The 22,402-nt window shown below is 36.5% G+C and overlaps 1 protein-coding gene across 1 annotated transcript in view; it reads left to right on the forward strand.

The window, feature by feature from the left end:
* Positions 1-22,402, forward strand: part of PKP4 (plakophilin 4) — a 238,740-nt gene that overhangs the window by 63,420 nt on the left and 152,918 nt on the right. The window contains exon 2 of the mRNA XM_041774277.1: positions 9,313-9,449. Within this exon, the coding sequence (XP_041630211.1) occupies positions 9,318-9,449 (132 nt within the window). The 5' untranslated portion in view covers positions 9,313-9,317. The remainder of the gene's footprint in view (positions 1-9,312; positions 9,450-22,402) is intronic.

The raw sequence follows: 22,402 nt of genomic DNA on the forward strand, positions 1-22,402 counted from the left end.
TAGACTGAGCCAGTCAGGCACCCCTCTTATGAAATACTCTTTAAAAAAAAAAAAAAAGATTTATTTATTTATTTTAGAGAGAGAGAATGCACCTGCTTGCACCTGCTTGCACCTGCACATGCTCTGGGGGGAGAGGGAGAGGGAGAGAGAAACTCAAGTGGACTCTATTCAGGTCTTGATCTTACAACCTGAACTGAAACCAAGAGTCCTACGCCTAACTGAGCCACCCAGGCACTCCAGAAATATTCTTTTTAGAAAAAAAAAATTGTTCTGCTATTTATTTCATTGATTGAGATTTTTTATTTATCTCATAACTTTTTTATTTCAAGGTCTCTGGCTGTTTCTCCTTCATGCACACAGCTTTCAATTTAAAAACAGCATTGTTCAGGGGCACCTGGGTGGCTCGGTCAGTTAAGTGTCCAGCTCTTGATTTCAACTCAGGTCATTATCTGAGGATTGTGAGATCGAGCCCAGTTGTGGAGCCTGCTTAAGATTCTCTCTTCTTGGGACACCTGGGTGGCTCAGCTGTTGAGCGTCTGCCTTCACCCCAGGGCATGATCCTGGTCCAGGGATTGAGTCCCACATCAGGCTTCTTGCATGGAGCCTGCTTCTCCCTCTGCCTGTGTCTCTGCCTTTCTCTCTCTGTGTCTCTCATGAATGAATAAATAAAATCTTTAGGAAAAAAAAAAAGATTCCCTCTCCCTTTCCCACTGCACCCCCCCCCCAATAAATAAATAAGTAAAGCTTCATCTAATGTTATTTCTACATACTCCACTTTTCTTGTTTAGAGTATCAGTCCCTTCCAGACATCAGTAGTTGACCAGGGCCCTACTCTTTCTGGATCGACTTCTTTGCCTGTAGCAACTGTTTGAACATGTACAGGACAAGGGCAGACCAGCCAGCTGCACTAGCTCTACTCTTGATCATCTGATCTTGAACCTGACTGAAGAACCTAGAATCTGGTATCTGAGTAGCCTAAGCCTGCATCCTGCCCCCCGCCCCCTGTGCTCCAAAGCAGGCCCTCTTCTGTTTGGTGCTATGGGGTTTTTTTTTTTGTTTTTTGTTTTTTTGGTGCTATGGTTTTTTACCATAGGTTTACAGTCTTATTTTTGTGACTTCACACTAATGGCATTTTCTAAATTTCTAAACTGATTTTCTTATCTTGAAAAATGCCTTTTCTGTAATTTTGTGGTGTTTTGAGTTGGAAAAGAGAAGAAATGTGTGCTCATCATGCCTTTTGATCCAGTCATCACACCTCAGCTTTATTCTTTTTTAAGGATTTTATTTATTTATTTATGAGAGACACAGAGAGGCAGAGACCTAGGCAGAGGGAGGAACAGAGGGAGAAGCAGGCTCCCCACAAGGAGCATGATGCAAGACTTGATCCCTGGACCCTGGGATCAAGACCTGAGCCAAAGGCAGACACTCAACCACTGAGCCACTCAGGCATCCCTCTTTTTATTAACTCTTAACATTCCAGCTTCTCCTTTTTCCTCATCTGTGTGTTGTAACCAATCCCAGATCCTACAAGGTGAGCCTGTAGAACTTTCCAAAAAGAGATTTCCATTTCTCTTTCTTTGCTGTTTGTAACAAATAAGATACTTTTGGGATTTATTAAACAGTTTTTCAGTGTTTCCCTATGTTACAGGAACCATGTCCACACTTTGCACACTCCAAGGAGCATCATTCATATAGAATACAATGTGAACTGCTGCCTATAGGTATGAACAGAGTTGACCCTGATGTTACATATTAATTGTGGGTTTTGTTCTCAGAAACTATTTGTGAATGGTAAACAGGGTTGCAGACATTTTATTTTTGTGATGTAAGCCCCTTTTTTATTGAAATAAATACCTTCAAGACATTTGTGAGTTATAAAATTTAGTGTAGGTTTTTTTAGTGTAGTTTTATAACCAGAAGTAAACCATAGTATTTAAGCTGTTATACACTATTGCATTCTATTTATAAATACTCAAGTTTTTCTATTTATAGATCACATCTAATAATAATTTATTGGGGATCCCTGGGTGGTTCAGCTGTTAGGACCTGCCTTTGGTTCAGGGCATGATCCCGTAGTCCCGGGGTCGAGTCCCACATTGGGCTCCCTGCATGGAGCCTGCTTCTCCCTCTGCCTGTGTCTCTGCCTCTCTCTCTCGCTCTGTATCTCTCATGAATAAATAAATAAAATCTAAAAAAAAAAAAGGAATTTATCATGTTCTGCATTAATATTTTTCCTTTTTCATGAGAAAAACTATAGAAGAGTGCAAAAAATGCATATACAGCTAAAAAACATTAAAAACCAAAAACATCCATTGATAATTACCCATACCAGTCCAGCACTCCAAAAGTTCTTAGTGTCCCCTCTGAAATCTCCCCACAGAGGAGATTCTACTCCTTGTAGAAGTAACCACTCCTCTGACACTCCTCTGCTTTTTTTTTTCCCGCTGACTTTAATAGTCATTTCCCTGGTGCCTACAAATGCATCCTTAATAAAGTTTTATCTTGCCTATTTTTTAAACTTTACTGACCTGGAATTCTACTGTTTGTATTCTTTTGTGACTTCCTTTATTCAACAGTATGCTTGTGAGAGTCATTCTTGTTGTATAGTGCTGTTGTTTACTTGTGTTGTTATGGATGAAACACAATGTGTGACTGCACAATTTATTTACCCATTTTACTGTTAATTGTCATATAGCTTGTTTGTGTTTCAGAGCTTCCACAGAGTGCTGCCATGACCTTATTTCTGTGGTTCTCCAGGTGTTTGTGTGCAGGAATGTCTCTATATAATCGGGACTGGAATTACTGGCCTATAGAATATATTTATCAGGAGCTTAACTAGGTATAGGTAGATGTCAAAATGTATTCCCAAGTGATGGCTCCTTTACATACTGATCAGCAGCCTATGATATTTACCAGTGTTCTATATCTTCACCAAAATTTGATATTGAAAAATGTTTTGTCATTCTGAGGCTTGTTTAATTGATATCTCATTGTAGTATGAATTTCATTTTTCTAGTTACTAGTTTTCTAGTTTTGGCCATCTAGATTTCCTCACCTCTGAAAAGCCTGTTTACACCTTTTGCATTTTTTTTAATATCAGGTTATCTTGCACTGATCTTTTGGTTGTAAAAATAAATCCAGAAGCCAAAACACTTAACTGCTATATGTAGTTTATTCTCTAGAATTACTATGCTGTTTGGCATATATATTTCTTCTAAACAAATTCTTGCCAAGAAGTTTAAATTTTTTGGATGAACTGTCTGATTAGAAGTTTAGTATGTAACTATCTGTAAGCTTCCTAAAGAGTTGCAGATTTTAGAAATGCTTCTTACTTCTAGGATATTTTAAAACTCTAACTGTGAAAAGTTCATCTAGTACTCCTTTTAGAATTCTAGAATAAATTCCATATGGTCCTGAAGGTGTTTAACTTCTGAAGCATATTCCTGATTTCCCAGTACCTCATTCTTCTATAGTTCCAGTTTTGTTATAAGTAAAGCAAAGAAACTTGTCTTTGTTATGTAGGATGCTCAGTGATTTTTTTCTGTTTATTGTTAGAGTATTTTGTTCATCTAATGCTTATTCAAAAATATTTATTATCCTATATTATTAATATCTTAGTTTAAATCAAATTTAAATATTTGTGCGTTTTGAAATGGTTGTCCTTAGTCATCCCATAGCATTTTCTGAGTGTTGAAAATGAAGTCATGAGATATGTTATAGTTCAAAATACTAATGCAAAAGAGAGAAAAAAAATATATGGATTCCAGTTTATATCACTGGATAAAATGAAACAAAGTATATTTAGTATACTTTGGCCAAAAAATTGTCAGTAAGGACAATAGAAATGAGTAAATAGAGGAAAATACAATATGTAGTTGATCTTGAATCCCAGAGAGATTTATCACAGAGATAATTCTGTGGATTGGTATCATCTGTGGTAAAAGTGATTATAGATACTGAGTCATAGGTTTTGTGCATGTATATTACATGCATAGCTGTTTGTTGCATCGATACCCTGCATTTATTACATCCACAGCCTCAAGATTCAGTATTCACTCTTGAATGTATATGGCCTGCAACCTTGGGCAGGACAATTTCCCGTTACTCAGTGATAGTTCACTCTAAGATTGAGATACACACACATACACAATTATACTACAGTTGCACATAAAAACTTCTTTGTCTTCAATAAAGATTATAGTGAAAGTACATAGTCTGCCTTCCAAAAAGTATTTTTACAAGGCACAAAAGAATGCAGTTCAACAGATTGATAAAAATAGACCTGGGCAAAGAGGAAATTTAGTAAGTAAAACCTGGGATGAAATGAGAAGATACTTGTAAGAGTTGGTCATATATTCATCTCAGCTTTGTATAGCCAAACAGAGAAACAGCACTAAGATTTCTGCTGTCCATGATGCCTTCAGGAAAAGCACAGCTTCCTAAGCCCCGGTGCCTTTTTACAGATAGCTGTGGTATGATAGACAGCATTCTGAAAACTGAAGAACACTCACATCAATTCAGAATGTAGAAATTGTCTTATCTTAGTGTCTGCCTCAGACACTTGAATGTTTGCTTCAAAAGGAAAGACCTTCCTGAACTTGCTTTCACTGTTCCAACCTTTAATTTTAATTAAAAAGAATACAACCATTAGCCAAATTTGATTAAAAGTATAAAGACAGTAATAATAAAGGCAAATACGAGTTTGTTACAAAACTGTTAGTTTTTGATCTATAGCTCTTTGGATCATAACCTAAAATGTCTAACATTGTTTGTTAATAGCAATCCAGTAGAAGTTTATAGACATCTGCTTGTCTGCATAGTCCTTCTCTTCTTGAGGTCAAACTTACTCTTCTTGTTCCATTAACTGCCCTTCCTGTGCCCCCCCCATCCCACCTCCCATTAAGGTCTGAGCTCATAAGGAGTAGGAGGTGTCATTCATTTTGTCCCCATTCCTGTGACTGATAGAAATAACTGAATCCCTTCACCATCCTACTCATCCCCTCCTGAAGGGATACATTTGTATCTGTTCCTGTATGTGTACATCTGTAACTGGACGTGGACATGTCCCAAGGAACCTGAAGATGAGGTGTACACTCACACGTCCCTCTCTCCTATCATCTTAAGTACTGATAACAAAATACAGTATAAAATCACCTTGACTTAGGAGCAGCTTTGTCTCCTGCATGGTTCACTCATTCTGCTCTTAACCTGAAGTGCCTAAATCTTTTCCCCAGTGTGCTGCTAAGCTAACCTCAATATAAGACCCCACGTTTATTCCTGTTGTTTATATCTCATAGAGGCAGCTCATTACAGCAGTATAGCAATGTCTTTTATATTTTAATTTATTATATGAATTAATTCAGTATTCATTGTCATTGAAGAATTTGAGCATGCCTTTGTATTCTTTACATTATAGCTAAAGTTTTTGGTTAGGATTGGGTCAAGATCAGACTTCTCTAGCATTACATTGGAAACCTTTATAGAATGATATGTTTCCTTCAGCTATTTACAGACTGTGAGAGTCAGCAGTTGCCCTGTACCAGACCCATTTCTCCGCTGATTATAATATCATGGGGACTTCTACTATACACGCCTCACTGGAGTCTAGACACACTGCATTTCCATGGTTACACTGCCAAAGACAGAAATTAGAACAGCTTAACGTGACTTTTCTTTGCTGTGCCCCTTTCTGGTTCTCACAGATCATCTCTTGGATAAAATCCTTATAAGAATCTCACCTAAGATCTATGTCTAGCTCTCTAGTTTCTGATGTGAAGAGAGTCTACTTTCTTCTTTTCAAAAACAGCAATGGCATTTTCCTGCTTCCAGTTTCCTGGCACCTCTATCATTCCCTGTGATTCTCCAGAGAGCCCCCAAATGGTTCAGTTTTCTAAGGTCCCTGGAATGTGATTGTCCAGATCAGGCAAGCTGAGGTCATTGAAGGAAGCATAAGTCCTTATTTCTCACGGTCCCTTTGCTATATAAGCACTCATTGTTTTTTGGTGTTTTTTTTTTTTTCCTTTGCTAATGGGAAATAGCAAAATCCTGTGACTCTAGTTTTAGCTTGATTCCTATGACTCCTTAAATTGTTATGAGGACTACAAGAAAGTGGCTAGAAGACCTTACTAAGTTTAGAACTTGTCAGTACTGTGACATCCCTCTTCTGCCCAGTGTTGGTTATGTTATTTGGGGGCTGTTCCAAGAAATGAGGGGCTGCGAAGTGTCTCACCCTCAGGTATGCATGGGCACCGTGGTCATTCTTCAGCCCAGCAATTCTTCAGCCCATTCTTCAGCCCAGCCAAGACAATTAACAATTGTCTGCAATGCCTTTCAGTCTTTGTGGAATCAGAGAATAAAAAACATCATCCCTGCCTATGAAAATCTCCTCTCCTGCCAGGTACTAGTTTCTTTTACAAATTCATAAGTGCTTCACAGCCTCTACCTGTCAACTTTGGTGGTGTTATACCATCGCTTGCATCTTGCTGTACATGGCCCTGATCTGATTGATATTTTGCTGCCTCAGCTAGATGATGAGGCACTAACGGTCAGTGACTCTGCTTTATGCTCCCACCTCTTATCCCCCTGCACATTATGTGGGCAGAGTGGTATTCGGAAAATGGTCATCTGATATTGATCCTGGACAGTAGGAATCATCAAAATAACACTGTGAAATTAAAGTGTGGTATACCTACAGTGATGTAATAGAATTACAATAATGCAATCATATCTTTCAGTAAAGCTCCTCCTATTTATATAAAGAATTAATAATTACTTCCCCAGTGATGTTTGTATTTTCTCCTTTTCTCAAATTCTTTTTGTTCACTGAATTTATGTTTCTCTTTTCCCTACACATTGGTATTTCATGATATTATACTCTTGACATTTAAAATTTTTGATTCTTGGCATTATTTGTTTCACTGTTGCGTAGTAACATTTTTGTTCTTTGCCACCATCTGCTTATTTTAAGGTGTGTAGTTTTTCAGTGGCATAGAATACTTTCATATCTTTACTTGCCTTAAATATTAATCTAGGATTTTTATGTGAGGCATTTTTTTTCTTCACAGACTTCATCTCGTTTCTAGTGAGCACCCAATAAATTAAAAAATGGGACATTTTATTCGGTTGATGATATTTTAAGTATATTTTATATCTCAGTAAGCCTACCACATAATACTGAAAAATAAAGATTCCCATAAAATCCTTCCATTTTGTTGTAGAAAGAATTTGTAAGCCCTTTTTTAAGGGGGAAAGTAGGACTCAACAAAGTGGTAACTTGTTTTTGGGCACTTAGGTTTTGATCCTAGACCCACTTACCTAAGACTAAATGAAGTTCCTCTTCTACTCATACCTTCTCCTTGCAGGTGAGCTCCATCTAAGCTTGGGCACCATAAAAATGAAAAATAGAGAATTCATGTGCTAGAATAGGTATATGGGCTCTTCATGAAGCTGGCATTAGGGAAAATGTACAAATTCATCACATTCACTGCCCATTTTGGCCTATTAATATGCAAGAATATAGCAACTACTGTTAGAAGCCTGGAACCTAAACCCTCCTTCACTAATGTGAAAGTCAGAAGAGTGAGGATGATAGATGGAGAGAGGTCCGGTGCTATACATATCTTCCCCTGTCTTACAGATGGTGATTTTAGAAATAGCAAGCTGATACTGAAATTTAGGAGAATGGGGGGAAAATCCTCAGATCATACTATGGAATTGAACATTGTAGAAGTTGATTTTAAAAAATCAAAGTATAACTATAGAGTAATAGGAAAAAACTATGAAGAACGTCAAGAATAGTATTTATGATCTGACATATCCATATGTGAGTATACAGAGTAATACATTGAACAAATAAGGTCTCATGAGCATCATAGCACTTGGTGAGATTAGCTTGATGACTGCAGTGAGACATGGAGAAGATGGTCAGTCCTTCATTTGTATATTCATTTATTCAGCAAACATGAATTGAATACCTATTACATATGCCAGGCACTAGGCTAGTCTCATAGATGATAGACTGCTCTCAAGGAAACAAACTGCTGTGTAAACTAGTTATTAAAATATTTACAAAAAAAAAATATTTACAACAGGAGTCTTTTCCCAATCTTCCAAATTTATGAAAAGTCCGTATCAGGTCACTGGTCTAGCAGACACACCATTCTCGGTGTGTTATCTTAGGAGAGGCACTTTATTACTTGCTTAGGACTCATTCTTCTTTCACAAGTTGCAGGCCTGAAAAATAGACCCTCTTTTTAAACACCATCTCCATAGCCATTGTCATTTTTGGGTAATCAGATTCTTCTAAGGAAACCACGTTAGCTGTAATACTCCACCAAAGATATCCTTATTCTGGTTATTAATGCCTTCCGTTTCTTTTAAATACAGGAGACTTTTGTTTATTTTCAAGCCCAAGTTTTAAACCTTTTTTTTCCCTGTTGCATAAGCCTCTTCTGTAACTGGTAAAGCATTTGTGTATTGTAGACGTCCTCTTGTATGTGTACTTTACAAACTGGCCCCTGTTGCAGTCTAGAGGATTTATTATTATTTGTTTCATGATATGATCATATTTACTTACTGTTTTTTTTTTAAAAATTTTATTTATTTATTCTTGAGAGATACACAGAGAGGCAGAGACACAGGCAGAGGGAGAAGCAGGCTCCAAGCAGGTTCCCCACAAAGAGCCTGATGTGGGACTCTATTCCAGGACCCCGGGATCACGCCCTGAGCCAAAGGTAGACACTCAACTGCTGAGCCACCCAGGCATCCCTACTTACTTTTTTCGATTTAAAAAATCAGCAAATCAACAAGCTTCTAACGGCTTTCTTGTCCTTGGTACATTTTTAACTAAGAGCCTTCCCCCACAACACTTTTATGTCATTTTTTTTTTGCTATGATGTTGTTCATACATTTTCTTAGTATGTATTTTATTATTACTATTACTATTATTATCATTTTAGTATTTAGTCATACTAGCTGTATGTTTGGTCTTAGATATTATATTTTAAAAATCAGATAGCTAGGATACCTCAGTGGCTCAGTGGTTGAGAGTCTCCCTTTGGCTCAGCGCATGATCCTGGGGTCAGGGATCGAGTCTCACATTAGGCTCCTTGTGGGGAACCTGCTTCTCCCTCTGCCTGTGTCTCTCATGAAGAAATAAATAAAATCCTTTTAAAAAAAAAAATCAGATTGCTGTGAGGAGTTGTGTGCGTAGAAGTGTAGTATTTCCTAGGAGCCATCTGCAGATCCTGTCCCTGTCTGTTCCTGAATAGGAGCCCAGGAGCAGGTGTTAACTCTTTGCCTGCTTGTTTGCAGGAGGAATGCCCGCTCCCGAGCAGGCCTCACTAGTGGAGGAGGGGCAACCGCAGACCCGCCAGGAAGCTGCCTCCACTGGCCCAGGCATGGAACCCGAGACCACAGCCACCACTATTCTAGCTTCCGTGAAGGAGCAGGTACCTCCTCTTAGTGGAATGTGCAATCAATTATTTCTTCAATGCCTTTAAAAATTAATCTTTGGTTGTGTTTTAAATTTGTCTAACGTCCTTGATGCCTTCACGTTTTTTAATTATAAGGTGTTTACATCCCTGAGTACATTGGGATGACTGGCACGTAGAGCCGCTCCAGGTGCCAGTCAGAATCGGAACATGCAGGATACTTGTGCGTCTGCAAGTAAGGACAATATCGATGGTGATTGGTGTCTCTGTCTCTCCCACATTGCAGAGTGTGTGCATGCACGCAAGCCTTGTAAAGCATATTTTACACTGCTGACTTCTCTCTCAGGACTCTGGCCACTTGAGGCCTGTAGTTAGTATCTTAGAGATGTTGAACATATAACATTGTAACATAGGTATTCTGTAGGGTTGTCTCTGTGATTTTTGGATAAAGGCTATATTTGTTGTGTTTGTCTGAATCAAAGTATATTCATTTTGTGAGCTAGTGTTCTAAAACTTGTCAAACTGTGCCAGTTTGCTTCAGTGTCATGTTTATGTTGACTTTTCTTAAGGTACTTAATACCTTGTATCCTTCACATACAAGTAGCCTTCTAAATTAGATCTTATCAGTTGTGCTGAGAGAAATTGGAATGCCTGAATTTAATTTCTTTAGACTTAAAACCTTAATAAGGTGAATGTAAGTTTAAAGCTCCAGGGATAGGTAGTTTTCTTTTCTGCCCCCTCCCTCAAAAACAAAACAAATGGGAGTTTTTCTGTTGGAAATAAGTTAATAATACATTTTTTTTAACCTTATGATTAAACCACTGGTTCTTTTTTTCTCAAGAGTTACAAACTTAAGTGTATATTTGCTGGAATATCCTTTCAGAAATCAGTATCACCAATTCAGATGACTAATGATGAGAGTAAAGAAATATTTCATACCTCATTATTCTACTGTTTGTTGTAACTTAAAGCTAAGCATGTAGAATAAAAGAATACTCCAGAATGATATTTGACATTAGAGCTATGTTTTCAAGAAAAATTATTTCATAGCTTACTCTAATAGCAAGATATATTTTCCTTCCCCCACTGAAACTTGAAGTTTCCAAAACATTCCACAAACTAAAAACACAAAAAAATTATAGTCAGGATTGTTTTCGTTTTCTACCAAACTATAGATTATCCAAACTTTTCTCACCTCTGAGGTGAGAAAATGAGGAAGAAAGGACTCTTTTCTTATTGTACTTCATAGTTGTCGAGATTTGACCCAAGGAGCTGTAAAATGAGAAGACTGATTTATTTGGAGCTCTTAGCATATTTTGCATTTTAGTGAAACATGATGGTAAATTTATCAAAATGCCCAGAACTGACGTAAAGCTAGAAACTGTGTTCAGTAAACACAGCTACAGGAACTTTGCATTTGTACCTTGAGACCAGATGATACCTTACATGTTGAAGAAAATTGGAAAGCTATCATGATTTTGGCACTGGAATTCCTTGACAGTCTCAAATGACTTCAACGTTCTGTCTTTTGGGATAAATAGTGTTCTGAATGAGTATTTGCTGGGAAATAGCATGAAAGGTTCCTGTTTCTGAAGATAGCCTAAAGAATGCAGGTATTTGATATTTATGAGAAGAATTACCATATATATCCCAAATTATTTAGTTAATGGGAGGATAAACTCTACTCTGATATTCCTGTTCTAAGAATTTGAATCCATTAATACATGTTTGCAGTTTTCATGCCTAATTTCTTTTAAAATTGTTTACCAGTGCTCAGTACTAAGCACTTCATTTAACCCAAGACACCATATCCATCTCTTGTTCCAAAATAGTCACCTGATTTTAAATAGCCAACTTGAGCTTCTGTAGAACTTTTGTGCTGCCATGCAAGATCCTCTAATTTCTTTATAGTTGGGGTAGAAATTTCCTTTTTTGGCGGGGGGAGGGAGTAGAAATTTCTTAGGGCTTTCCTGAAATGGCACTCCCTATTATCTGCCCAATGAGACGGCACAGAAAAGTCAGGAGTAAAAAGCTAGTTAGTATTCACCTTATATATTTGATATGAAAATAACTAATCAGAATGTGACATTCTTAATTGTATTAGGCCCAAATGAAATAGTTAATGTCCTTGATCATGTCTTATGTCAAAAGAATAATCTTCTGGGTAGGATATATAATTTTTTTTTAAGTTTCACTACAATGTAATGTTCACAGCCATGGAGTGAAAACATGAACTGCTCTGATCTCAAAGAAAAGACCTTGTTTGATGGCAGCCATGTCTCAGGAAGGATGTTTTATTGGGGTGCAGAAAGAAGAGACGTTTAGTGCAACTGAGTAGATAGCCTGGGTTCCTATCCTGCACGTACTACTTTCTGTGTAATCTTAGGAAGATTACTTAACCTCTCTGTTCCTTCATTTCTCATCCATCTGTAAATTGGTGACAATGATAGTTATTGAGGACATTAAATTAACCATTATAAAATGCTTACAGTGATGATTGACACTTAGTAAATGCTCACAGTAAAGGTTAATATTAATTATTATTATTTTTAAAGATTTTACTTATTCATAAGAGACACAGAGAGAGAGGCAGAGACATAGGCAGAGGAAGAAGCAGGCTCCCTCCAGGGAGCCCAATGCAAGACTCATTCGTAGGCCCCAGGATCATGATCTGAGCCGAAGGCAGACGCTCAACCACTGAGCCACCCAAGTGCCCCCCAAGGTCTAATATTACTATTTTAATCGGCATTTCTACCTAAGAAGAAAAGGCTTCTCTTAGGAGGAACTGGTATTTTTGTTTTTAAGTATATATGGGGATTCCGTGAGCCTTCTTTGGACATTGATATGAAGATAAAACAACTTAGTCAAGGTTGAGCTATGTTTATGCTATGACAGTATTTTAATTCTACATGGCATTCAACTTTCAAACCTTCACCTTGCTGGTCTCACAAATTAGAACAGTTTTATGTATGTATTATAAGAAATCGAGCATGTAAAAATAAATTTCACCAGCATGCTGAATTAGTGCAACCCAAACATGATGTCAAAGCACTTAAAGAATTGGAAAATAATGTCTTTTAATACGCACCTGAATTTTGAGAGGAAAAGTTTGGGTTCTTCTTGAGTAAAGCAGTCTCATTAGCAAAGCATTAGTCTGTTAATATCTGAAATTGGATTTTGGATGTCAAAACACAATTATATCTTACTCTACTAGGCCACACTTTCCTTAGGATCCCAAAGACAGAAGCTGTTCCTTATTCCTTGACAAAATGTTGACATTCACATTCTCTCTCTTTTGTAAAGTGATAACCTTCTATGTTGATGTTAGTTACTTAAGTGCATACCTGCCCAGTGACAGAAAAAATCCTTGCTCTTTGGCAGATAGAAAGAAGGAGCCTACTTGTGTTCGAGCATTGTCTCTTTGTGAAGCCACTTGTACCCCAGCTGAAGTCAGATCTCTCCTCCTCTTTAGCACTTTATAACAGTGCTTTGACTCTTATTGTATGCTCCCTTGGATTATATGATCAGCTACCTGATGACAGAGCCATGTTTCATACATTGTTTCATGCATATGTTACAGGCTTCTCCTCTAGAGCCTTTAATAATATTAGACTTGCAATAAACGATTGCTCAGGAAGGGTGTGGATGAATAATACTGGCTCTCAGATTACTTTGTAACCAACCTAACTGTTTTGTGAAGATAATAGGACCTGTAGCCACATTCATAGAACATTACTGAGCAAGAGAAGTTCACAGATAGCACTGAGAAATGGAGCTACTCAGCCATATATTCTTATCCTTAAGACAATTTGAATGGAATGTATCCATACTGACCTAGGAATTAAATCTGATCTCTACATGGAGTAAACTAAAATTTTATTTGCTATTAGTTGTCAAATAATGACATAGATGTTATGAATTTCACCTCCCATCTGTCCAACTTAGCTGAAAATTAAGTGTGCAGAAAGGAGGACGTGGTTTATCTTGGTGATGTCACAAAATATCCACCAGCATAATATTTACCAAGTGATAGAAGTAACCCCTGAGGAAATCTCTTCAAGGATCATGCTTTAAGAGAACTAAAAATCATCCCATGGGAATAACAAAATAATGTGATCTTTGAATTCAAATCTGAAATTACATGAAGTGTCAATTAAACATAAGCCACTACTTGGCTATAATCAGAATCAGCATTGGTCAGGTTCTCCTGTTCAGCTCAATTCCAAATAAAGATCCAGGAGTCCATGATGAATACAGATATTGGAAACAAGAAATATTTTTGTGTATCCCGATAGTTTTCAAGTATCTGGCCAATTTAAGAATGGTCTGTGCCTAGCTTAGTATCTTACATGTAGTAAGACAAAGAAATACGGCCAAAGGTGGTGCCCTCAAAGGGCCCTGCTTCCTTTGAAATCCTTAGACTTAAATGATTGAGTTCTCCTTCAAGTGGTTGGTAAATATTTGGATGCAATAGAATTGGAATTTGATAAGACACTGGCTACTCATCCAGAGCTCTGCCACTAGCCCTGCAACTTAGATGTGGCAGTGTGCTACCTTCACAGGTACAAAGAGCCAAGGGCTGAGTATAGGACCTTACCATCAACTGGTAGAGTATATTGTAGTTTTGTTTTGTTTTAAGGATTCTATCTATTTATTCATGAGAGACACAAAGAGGGGCAGAGACACAGACAGAGGGAGAAGCAGGCTCCCTGCAGGGAGCCAGTGTGGGACCTGATCCCTGGACCCAGGGTCACGCCCTGAGCTGAAGGCAGACACAACCACTAAGCCACCAGGTGTCCCGATATTGTAGTTTCTATAACTGATAGGATGTAATCAGGATTGTAGAAACACTCTTTGAAAGACTATATGGCCTATCATAGGGTTAAAAAGCATATTTCATGGCTCTATGTAGGATGCAAGTTGGTTTGTATTCTGCAGAATCACACATAATATTTATTACAGTCTTTTATCTTGTCATAAAATAGCTCGCATAATTGAAATCTCTATTTGAACTTGGCCATAGTCAGGCACTCTCCCATTCTGCTGTTCCCTCAAAAACCGCACTCTCATATTTTTGGTTTCTGATTTAAGAAGTTTGGAAACGACATTTAAGGTCTAGGCCAATCTAGGTAGCATGAAATTGTAAGCACAGAAGAACAGATTTGGTAAAACATGCTCATTTTATGTATGCTTTTCTTACTCTGGTGAAATCCTGAATTAGGTACTAATTGTTATCTTTGATGAGTGAAAATTGCATTGTTCTTTACTGGTGAGGCTCTCAGAAGCCTCAAAACAATATTTTCTGACTTCAGTGAAAATTTCAATTCTACCTTCGGTGTATCTGTATTAACTTAAGTGATATTTAAATATCAAAGACTGAAAGGAGAGTCATTAAAGATCCTTAATTTTTAAAGATAGAATAAGGCACTTTGGAGCCAACTGTGCCCTATTGATATCACTTCATTTTTACGTGGATATGTTAGCTTCAGTAATTACACACCCTTCCTGTATGGCGGAATGCCCAGAACTGAACAAATTCCAGTGCAATTATTTACTTTATTCCTCTGAAACTGAAACAACTCAACTGTTGTGCACCTGCCTTTGCAGCTTCCTTTTATTTGGCCCCTAAGTTTATTTACAATGAAATCATTCTCTGACACACCTCAACCACATGCAGAAGACGGAATTTTTATTTGAACTGTAAACAAGCATAGTTTTTTGCTTAGCTAAAAGCACTGTAAGTACAATGCCTAAAACTTCACATTTTTCCTGTTAGTAACATAATCATTTTCCTACTGGTAACTGAATTATCCTGGGAGTTGTAATTACTGTGTAACATATAATGAAGTCTTCCATGCCTGAACTGCATCATCAAACACAAGGTAAGACTGGATCTTTTCTTAGCGATTTCTGTAGGATCATCAAGTTTTACAGCTACACCTCCTTAATATTACGGAAATGTGGTTCAACATGAGGTCAAGTGGCAGAGCTCTTATGACACTATTTGGCTGTATTCAAAAATTCTGAATCCTGCCACTCGGTTTTCAGATCAGTCCTCTTAAGTTGTGTGTGCTGTGGTTAGAATGTAACGTTTCTCTTCCGTGTGTTGATGGTGAGGGTATCTTCCATTTCAGGTATCTCTGTGGTTAAGGAATACAACAGAATATGGCCAACAGGTTTATTCAGGATGTGAATGTATGCAAAAAAAATTGCCCTGTCAACAAAAAATTAGACTGCCAATTTAGCTAGCAACAAGTTTATACACTTTGTGATAGCTTGATAAATGATCAGCTGGACCTGTTCACAAAGTTGCCCAATCTTACATGTCCCAGGAGTACATCCTGAATAACTAAGTATTCTGTTTGATTCAGTTGGAGACATCTTAGGTTTGTTCAGACTCTAGTTTTGTTTTGTTTTGTTTTGTTTTGTTTTGTTTTGTTTTGTTTTGTTTTGTTTTGAAGAGCTCTTAAATCCTAGGAATTTGAACAGACTCCATCTGGCTTTTCACACATAGCTAGATCACATATGCAAACATGAAATATATAGTAGGTGCCCAAAAATATTTATTGGGTTAATGAAATGGGAATGTAAAAATGCTTACAACTCCCTGTAAGTTAGCTTTAGTGATTGTTTTTAACTAAATAAAAAAAATGTCGATTGAAAGCACTCCAGGAAAGGGAGGGGAAGGATAGTAAGGAGGCCTAAGAAGATGATCTGGAGATGATCTCTTATGATTCACTCAGAAGAATGAGAGGCACAAACCATATTTATACTTCTATGTGAAGTAATTGGTACAGTATGAATATTCATTAATGGAACCACAAAATCCAACAATTTGTGCTTTTGCTCCTTTTTTTTAAGCAGGCTATAGATGTGTATTATACCATATCAGTTTTATGTAAATTTGATAACTTAGGCATTTTTAACTTCAATTTTTACCATCGAATTAGCATTACCTTTCTGTTTACATTTGAAAGTAATAGAGTATTTTTCCTTTATTAACACTGAAAGTTAAGCCTGACTTTGTATACTTAAAATGATAATTTCCTTTTCAGTTGAATAACAATTCCTGTTCAGAGTTAAATTATGAATATATGAAAAATTTTTTTCCCTGTACATGCAGACCTTATGCTATTAATGTTGAAATGAGTGACTGCTGAGTTGGTGAGATTAAATGGGTGACAGGATCGTTCAGCACTGAATTCTCTGCACTGTGTGATTGTTTTTCTTTTTAGAATCATTTCTGGAGAGAAGAATATGTTAGAAACATTCTTTTTCCCTCAGGTCTAAACCTGCAGTTAATCCATAGCTATAGCAAAACAGTCTGTCTTCCTGTGCAAGTGCTCTCAATTTCTCAATTGCCATTTTTGTTACTTCTGCAGAAATGGGCCCATATGGTCTTACTGTGTCTGTTTATATATTATGAATATATTGTTTCCAAAGTGATCAGATATGCTTGTATGTCAGCAAAGTAATTTAGGTTATGATTATTTCACTCTAGACATTCCTAAGTTTTTTTTTTTTTTTTCAAGTAGTTCAAAGACAGATCTTTGTCTTAGCTTATAGAGTCTTAAGAGTTTTTATGTACTCAAACCTTAATACAGGGGTTGCATGTAAGAGAAATAGTCTGCAAACACATTGAAAGACCACATTTTTGAAACCTGAAGATAAATGCATGTTATTCAATTAAACTCTATATATGTCATATTTCAGATATGAATGTGGCTATCATTAATTGATAGATAATTGAAAGATAGTTTTCTTAGAATTGAAATCTCTTGGCTCTTGAAATAAAATGTAATTTTCCTTTAAAAATTGGAGTTCAAAAAAAATTGGAGTTCAAGGCATTTTTCAATGTATAGCCTCTTTAATTTATATTTTAATTTACATACTTTTACATAGGAAAATTGCGAAAGAGCAGCATAACATCAGAAAAGTATTCATCATGTGGTATCATCCTCTGTAATGGAAATATATCTGATTTGCAAGTTCTTCTAAAATCATTCCTAAACCCTAAATAAAGATAAACCTCCTTAGCCACTACATAGTGCCTTCTATTATGCTATTCTGGGGGAATTAAGGCTTGCTATTTCCTTTGTACTTAGCATATGTGCATTCTGTTATTCCTGTAGAAATTCCTTTCCATCATAAAGTTGATGTAAACTATCAGTTTTCCTCTTTGCAAGTATTTTCATAAATTGTTTTATTTAAAAAATAAAGAGAGAGCCTGCCTTGCACTTGGCACCTCCTTTTTTTCATTCATGACCTTAGGTGCCTCCTATGTTTCTTGCTTGAAAACCATAACTGCTATAAGGGGAGAAGCTTGTTGGAGTATTCCCATTGCCCTGTTTTCTCATTTGTTTCTTAATAAGGTGAATATTGTTTCCTTTACATAATGGAAGTGCTTCACAGCAGGATCTTGATTTTTCTCTTATTTCAGTTAGCAAAGTATAATGAAAAAGTGAATTCTAATTAAATTATTTTGTAGAGAAATGTATCTTAGTAATTGCTACTGTTGGCATTATTTTAAGTTGATTGATGAGAAGATTTGATGGTCTGTAGGTAAGAATAGGAAGATTTAGATTTGTATAGCTAATGCATACTGAACAGAATGCTGTTGTATGTGGCTTATTTGATTTGCAGCACAGAATAAAGAAAATATATTTTACTGATGTGAAACTAATTTTTTTTTAAATTTCTGAACTCTTGATAAAACTTTTTGATTTCCCATTAAAACTATGAAGATATTCACCGTATTCTCAGAGTTCTCCTCTTGTAAGGCCAGTAGAACAGGATTGAAAAGAATAGTCAGTGAATTATCTATGCCAGGTCTCCTTTATGATCATATAGACTGACCCAACATCGGTTTAGGGGGTTTGCAGCTTTTTAGGACAGCCAGACTGCTGTTTTCTTCTATTCCTATCATCATCACTGCTAACACTACCACTACTGGAAACAAATGAAAACTTTAGAAAAGATTTTGTCATACGGGTAGAATGTAAGAATCAATGAACTCTGTGGAATAGAAATCTATTAGGAAACTAATAGCTAACATTATAATTTATCATGTGCCAGGCATTGTGCTAAATGCTACATATGGAGGATCTCCAATGTTCTTTATCCCAACTTCGTAAGTTAATGCTTTGAAAATCTCCATTTTTTGGCCACAGAACCCTGGTCCAAATTTCTCTATTCCATGCATTTTTGTACCTTATTAGACTTGGTGAGAAGATATATAGTCTTAAGTGATACAGGTAAATAGTTTGAGTAAATTTTTTTAATCCTTAAATTAGCCATGGCATTTTCTGTTGCTTTTAAGTAAAAACCCTGAATTATTTAGATAGTTGTTACTATTGCCCCTACTTAAAGGGAAACTGAAACTCAGGAAAGTTGATTAACTTGCCCAAACTTATGCAGTTAATAAGCAGGGAATCTGGGATTCATATTCAGGCAGTTAGGTTACAGAGATGCTTACTAGGCAATTAAAATCTGCAGTGGAAGCAATAAAGAGAAGAATGGATACAGAGGAAAAGTGAATCACTGACAGTCACAAGATTAGTTGAGAAGTTATCTTGGAATATAAAGGAAAAGAACAAAAAGGATATGATAAATGTTACTAGACATGGAGGATATGGAAAATAAATCTAACACAAGTGTTGTGAATGTTCTCAAGAAAGATTTTATAGTAGCTAGAACAAAGACAATGCTTAATTTTAAAACATTTTTTCTAAGCTGAAAGTAAAGCTGTGAATGTCCAGATTTGAAGGGGTCATCACATTCCAGGCATCACCTATGGAAAGAGACCAGTCTAGGAATAACCTTGACAAAATTTTATATTTACAAAGATACAGGAGAAAAACCTACAAGAAGCTATATAAAAGAAATAATTTATCTGCAAAAGATAAAATCAGACTGAGAAGCAGTCTGTTGCTGAAGCAGTAGATATAAGAAGAACATAGAGCAATGTGTTCAGAGTGTTGAAGGAAAAATGCTTTTAATCCAGGAGTTTTACACCCAGCTAAATTGTCTAATATGTGAAGGATTAAAAAGCTATTCTCAGATATTCAGGCTCTCATGAGATATATTCACCTTTGTACCCTGGTATCCTTCCTGGTAATTAAAGATGTGTTTTCTTCAGAGAGTAACTGAATTTAAGACTCACAAATGAGAAATTCATGTTATAAAATAACTAGTGCATCTTTCTTTATTAAGACTCCAAACCAAGGATCAAGGGTTGTTACATGTTATCAATTAGATTTTGCAATTATTCTCTTGTGCTCACCTGCTGCCTATGGTCCACAAGCTACATACTCCTTGGATGGATGGATGGATGGATGGATGGATGGATGGATACATGTATACATACATACATATGCTATTCTGGTGACTGCCATTTTTGGCCATTGTTACTATTCTGATTCACTTTTGATAATAGTAGCTAAGCTGCTTACATGTTTTAGACAGTCCACAGGGAGAATACCCAGTCAGTGCAGAGTTCAAGGAATTCAATGGCATTTTTCATTGTCTCAGCACTTAACAATGTTTTACAACCTGTAAACTTATATTGAATGACTTGAGTCATGGTTTATTGGCTTATTGAATTTGTAAAGACAAAAAAGAGAGAGAGAGAAATCTGCAGTTTGAGCTGGAAACAAATTCCTATTCATATTATCATATTTCTTGGGCCTATTAAGTAGTATTTTAATTGTACTTAAAATATCAACGTTAGTAATATGATCTTAGTTATGTTGATATATACTCACTTAGCAAAGGTCTTGTAAGGAGATTCCGAAAGGTGTTCTGGACTACAAAGGATAGGATTTGTATCCTTAGCACCAAACAAGGTAAGCAACAGAAGTTGAGTGGATACCTGTTGAATGTGTGAATAAAATAAATGTAATCTGTGTAGAGTAATTACAAATGAGTAAGGAACAAGGGGAGTATTTGATATTAACATAATTGACAACAAAAGGAGTATAAATGACCAATATGCACATGAAATAATTTTCTCAACTCACTAGTAATCAGAAATATGAATTAAAATCATGGGAATATATCTGCTTTATGTTGCCAACTATTAAAGATAAAACAGTGCAAGTGTTGTGATGTTGGCAATTTCATGTAGTTTTGGTCAGAGTAAATTGACACAACCATTTTGGAAAGCACTTTAATAATCTGTGGTAAAGGCCTTAAAACTGGTTCTATCTTTGGTTCAGTAATTCTGATTCTGGAGATCCAGTCTAAAGAAATATTTACTGTTAACACAAAGATATTAATTATAGTGATGTTTCTAATATCTAAAAATTGACAACAACCTAGTTGCCCAATATGAGTAGAATGATTACATCATAGTATATGTATATGATGGAGTTTGTACAGCCATTAAAATCACATTTTTAAAGAATTTTTGATGACCTGCAGGGTGTTCATAATACAAATGAAAACATAAGTTATCTATGTGTGTAGAATCTTGCTATAGAAATACATATGTATATATATGCACATGTGCACTCAATAATACAGGAGGTACTCCTAAGTAGATATGCTTTTCCCTTTGTATTTTCCAAATTTCATATAAAACACATGTAGTGCTTAATAAAAATTCTAAAGCCACAAAATAATATGACCTAGGAAGAAGGAAGCCTTTATAAAAATGACAATAAAAAGTTACTATAGATTATGGTTGACAGAGAAGGAAAGAACAGACATTTTTATAGGTTGTAAGATGTGGAAAACTTGTCAGATGAATCATATTTGAAATGGAAAATTTTGCATGATTGTCAGTTTTCAGATCTAGAACAGTATCAAGGCAGTGGTTACTAAGCTCAGGAGCTCCCACTTTTACCCCTGGCTATGCTGTGTAACTTTGAACTTTGGGTGAAAGCTCCTGTGTCCTAATAATGTCTTTAAGTCTTATTAAAATAGTAAGTACTCAACAAACATTCACTACAATTGAGATGATAAAAAAAGTTATGGAAACAACATATTCTAGCCCAGGGTCACTTAGGAGGGTCCTGGATCCAGAATGAGGTATGCTCAACAGGATGGTCGTAGGCTAAGACTTGGCCCATGGAAGGAGTTCCTAGCAAAGGACCAGGCAGGGGTTACCTGCTCAAGGGCCCTTATGTCATGCTGACAAAACTAATGGGAGGGTTCAGTGTCTGTCTGGATCCGCGGAGATATGTGTTGTATCATCTTAAACTAATTTTGCAAATTCAACTCTTTGCAGCTATCTTTAGAGTATATTTAGGAATGTCATTAAGAAATTCCTTAGATGGGGGATCCCTGGGTGGCTCAGCAGTTTAGCACCGCCTTCAGCCCAGGGCGTGATCCCAGAGTCCCGGGATCAAGTCCCACATCAGGCTTCCTGCACGGAGCCAGCTTCTCCCTCTGCCTCTGTCTCTGCCTCTCTCTCTGTGTGTGTGTGTGTCTCTCATGAATAAATAAATAAAATCTTAAAAAAAAAAAAAAAAGAATTTCCATGGGTACATCTTTACTAGTTGCCTTGGAGGGAATTCTACCGAGTGTCATTAAGTAAAAGAAGGAAGATGCAGAGAGGTGTAATAAATACCCATGTTTTTGGACTGCCCCCCTCCAGGATATAAATTCCAAGGATGCTTTCCACTGTATTACCAGAGCTTAGAATAGTGTCTGGGACTGATCAGCTCTCAAGACTTGTAGAATACATACTTGTTGAAAATGTTTGAATGTTTGTGGAAAAGAAGTAGGGAACAAGACACAAATACACTAGTGCACATCAGACTCACATTAATTACCTAGGAAGGGTGAGGGAGTAACTAAGTACCCCTGCCCAAAAAGCAGTGTAGGAAGGGCATTTCCGGAGTAAATCGTCTCTTCCTGACATGTTTTTTTTTTTTCCTTCCTGACATGTTTATGATAGGTTTTACCTGATTATCTTTTCCTCGCTATTAGAAAAATCAGTTCTGGAGAAAATCAGTAGTCAAAAGAGA

This window comes from Vulpes lagopus, chromosome 11, assembly GCF_018345385.1.
Source record: "Vulpes lagopus strain Blue_001 chromosome 11, ASM1834538v1, whole genome shotgun sequence".
NCBI lineage: Eukaryota > Metazoa > Chordata > Mammalia > Carnivora > Canidae > Vulpes > Vulpes lagopus.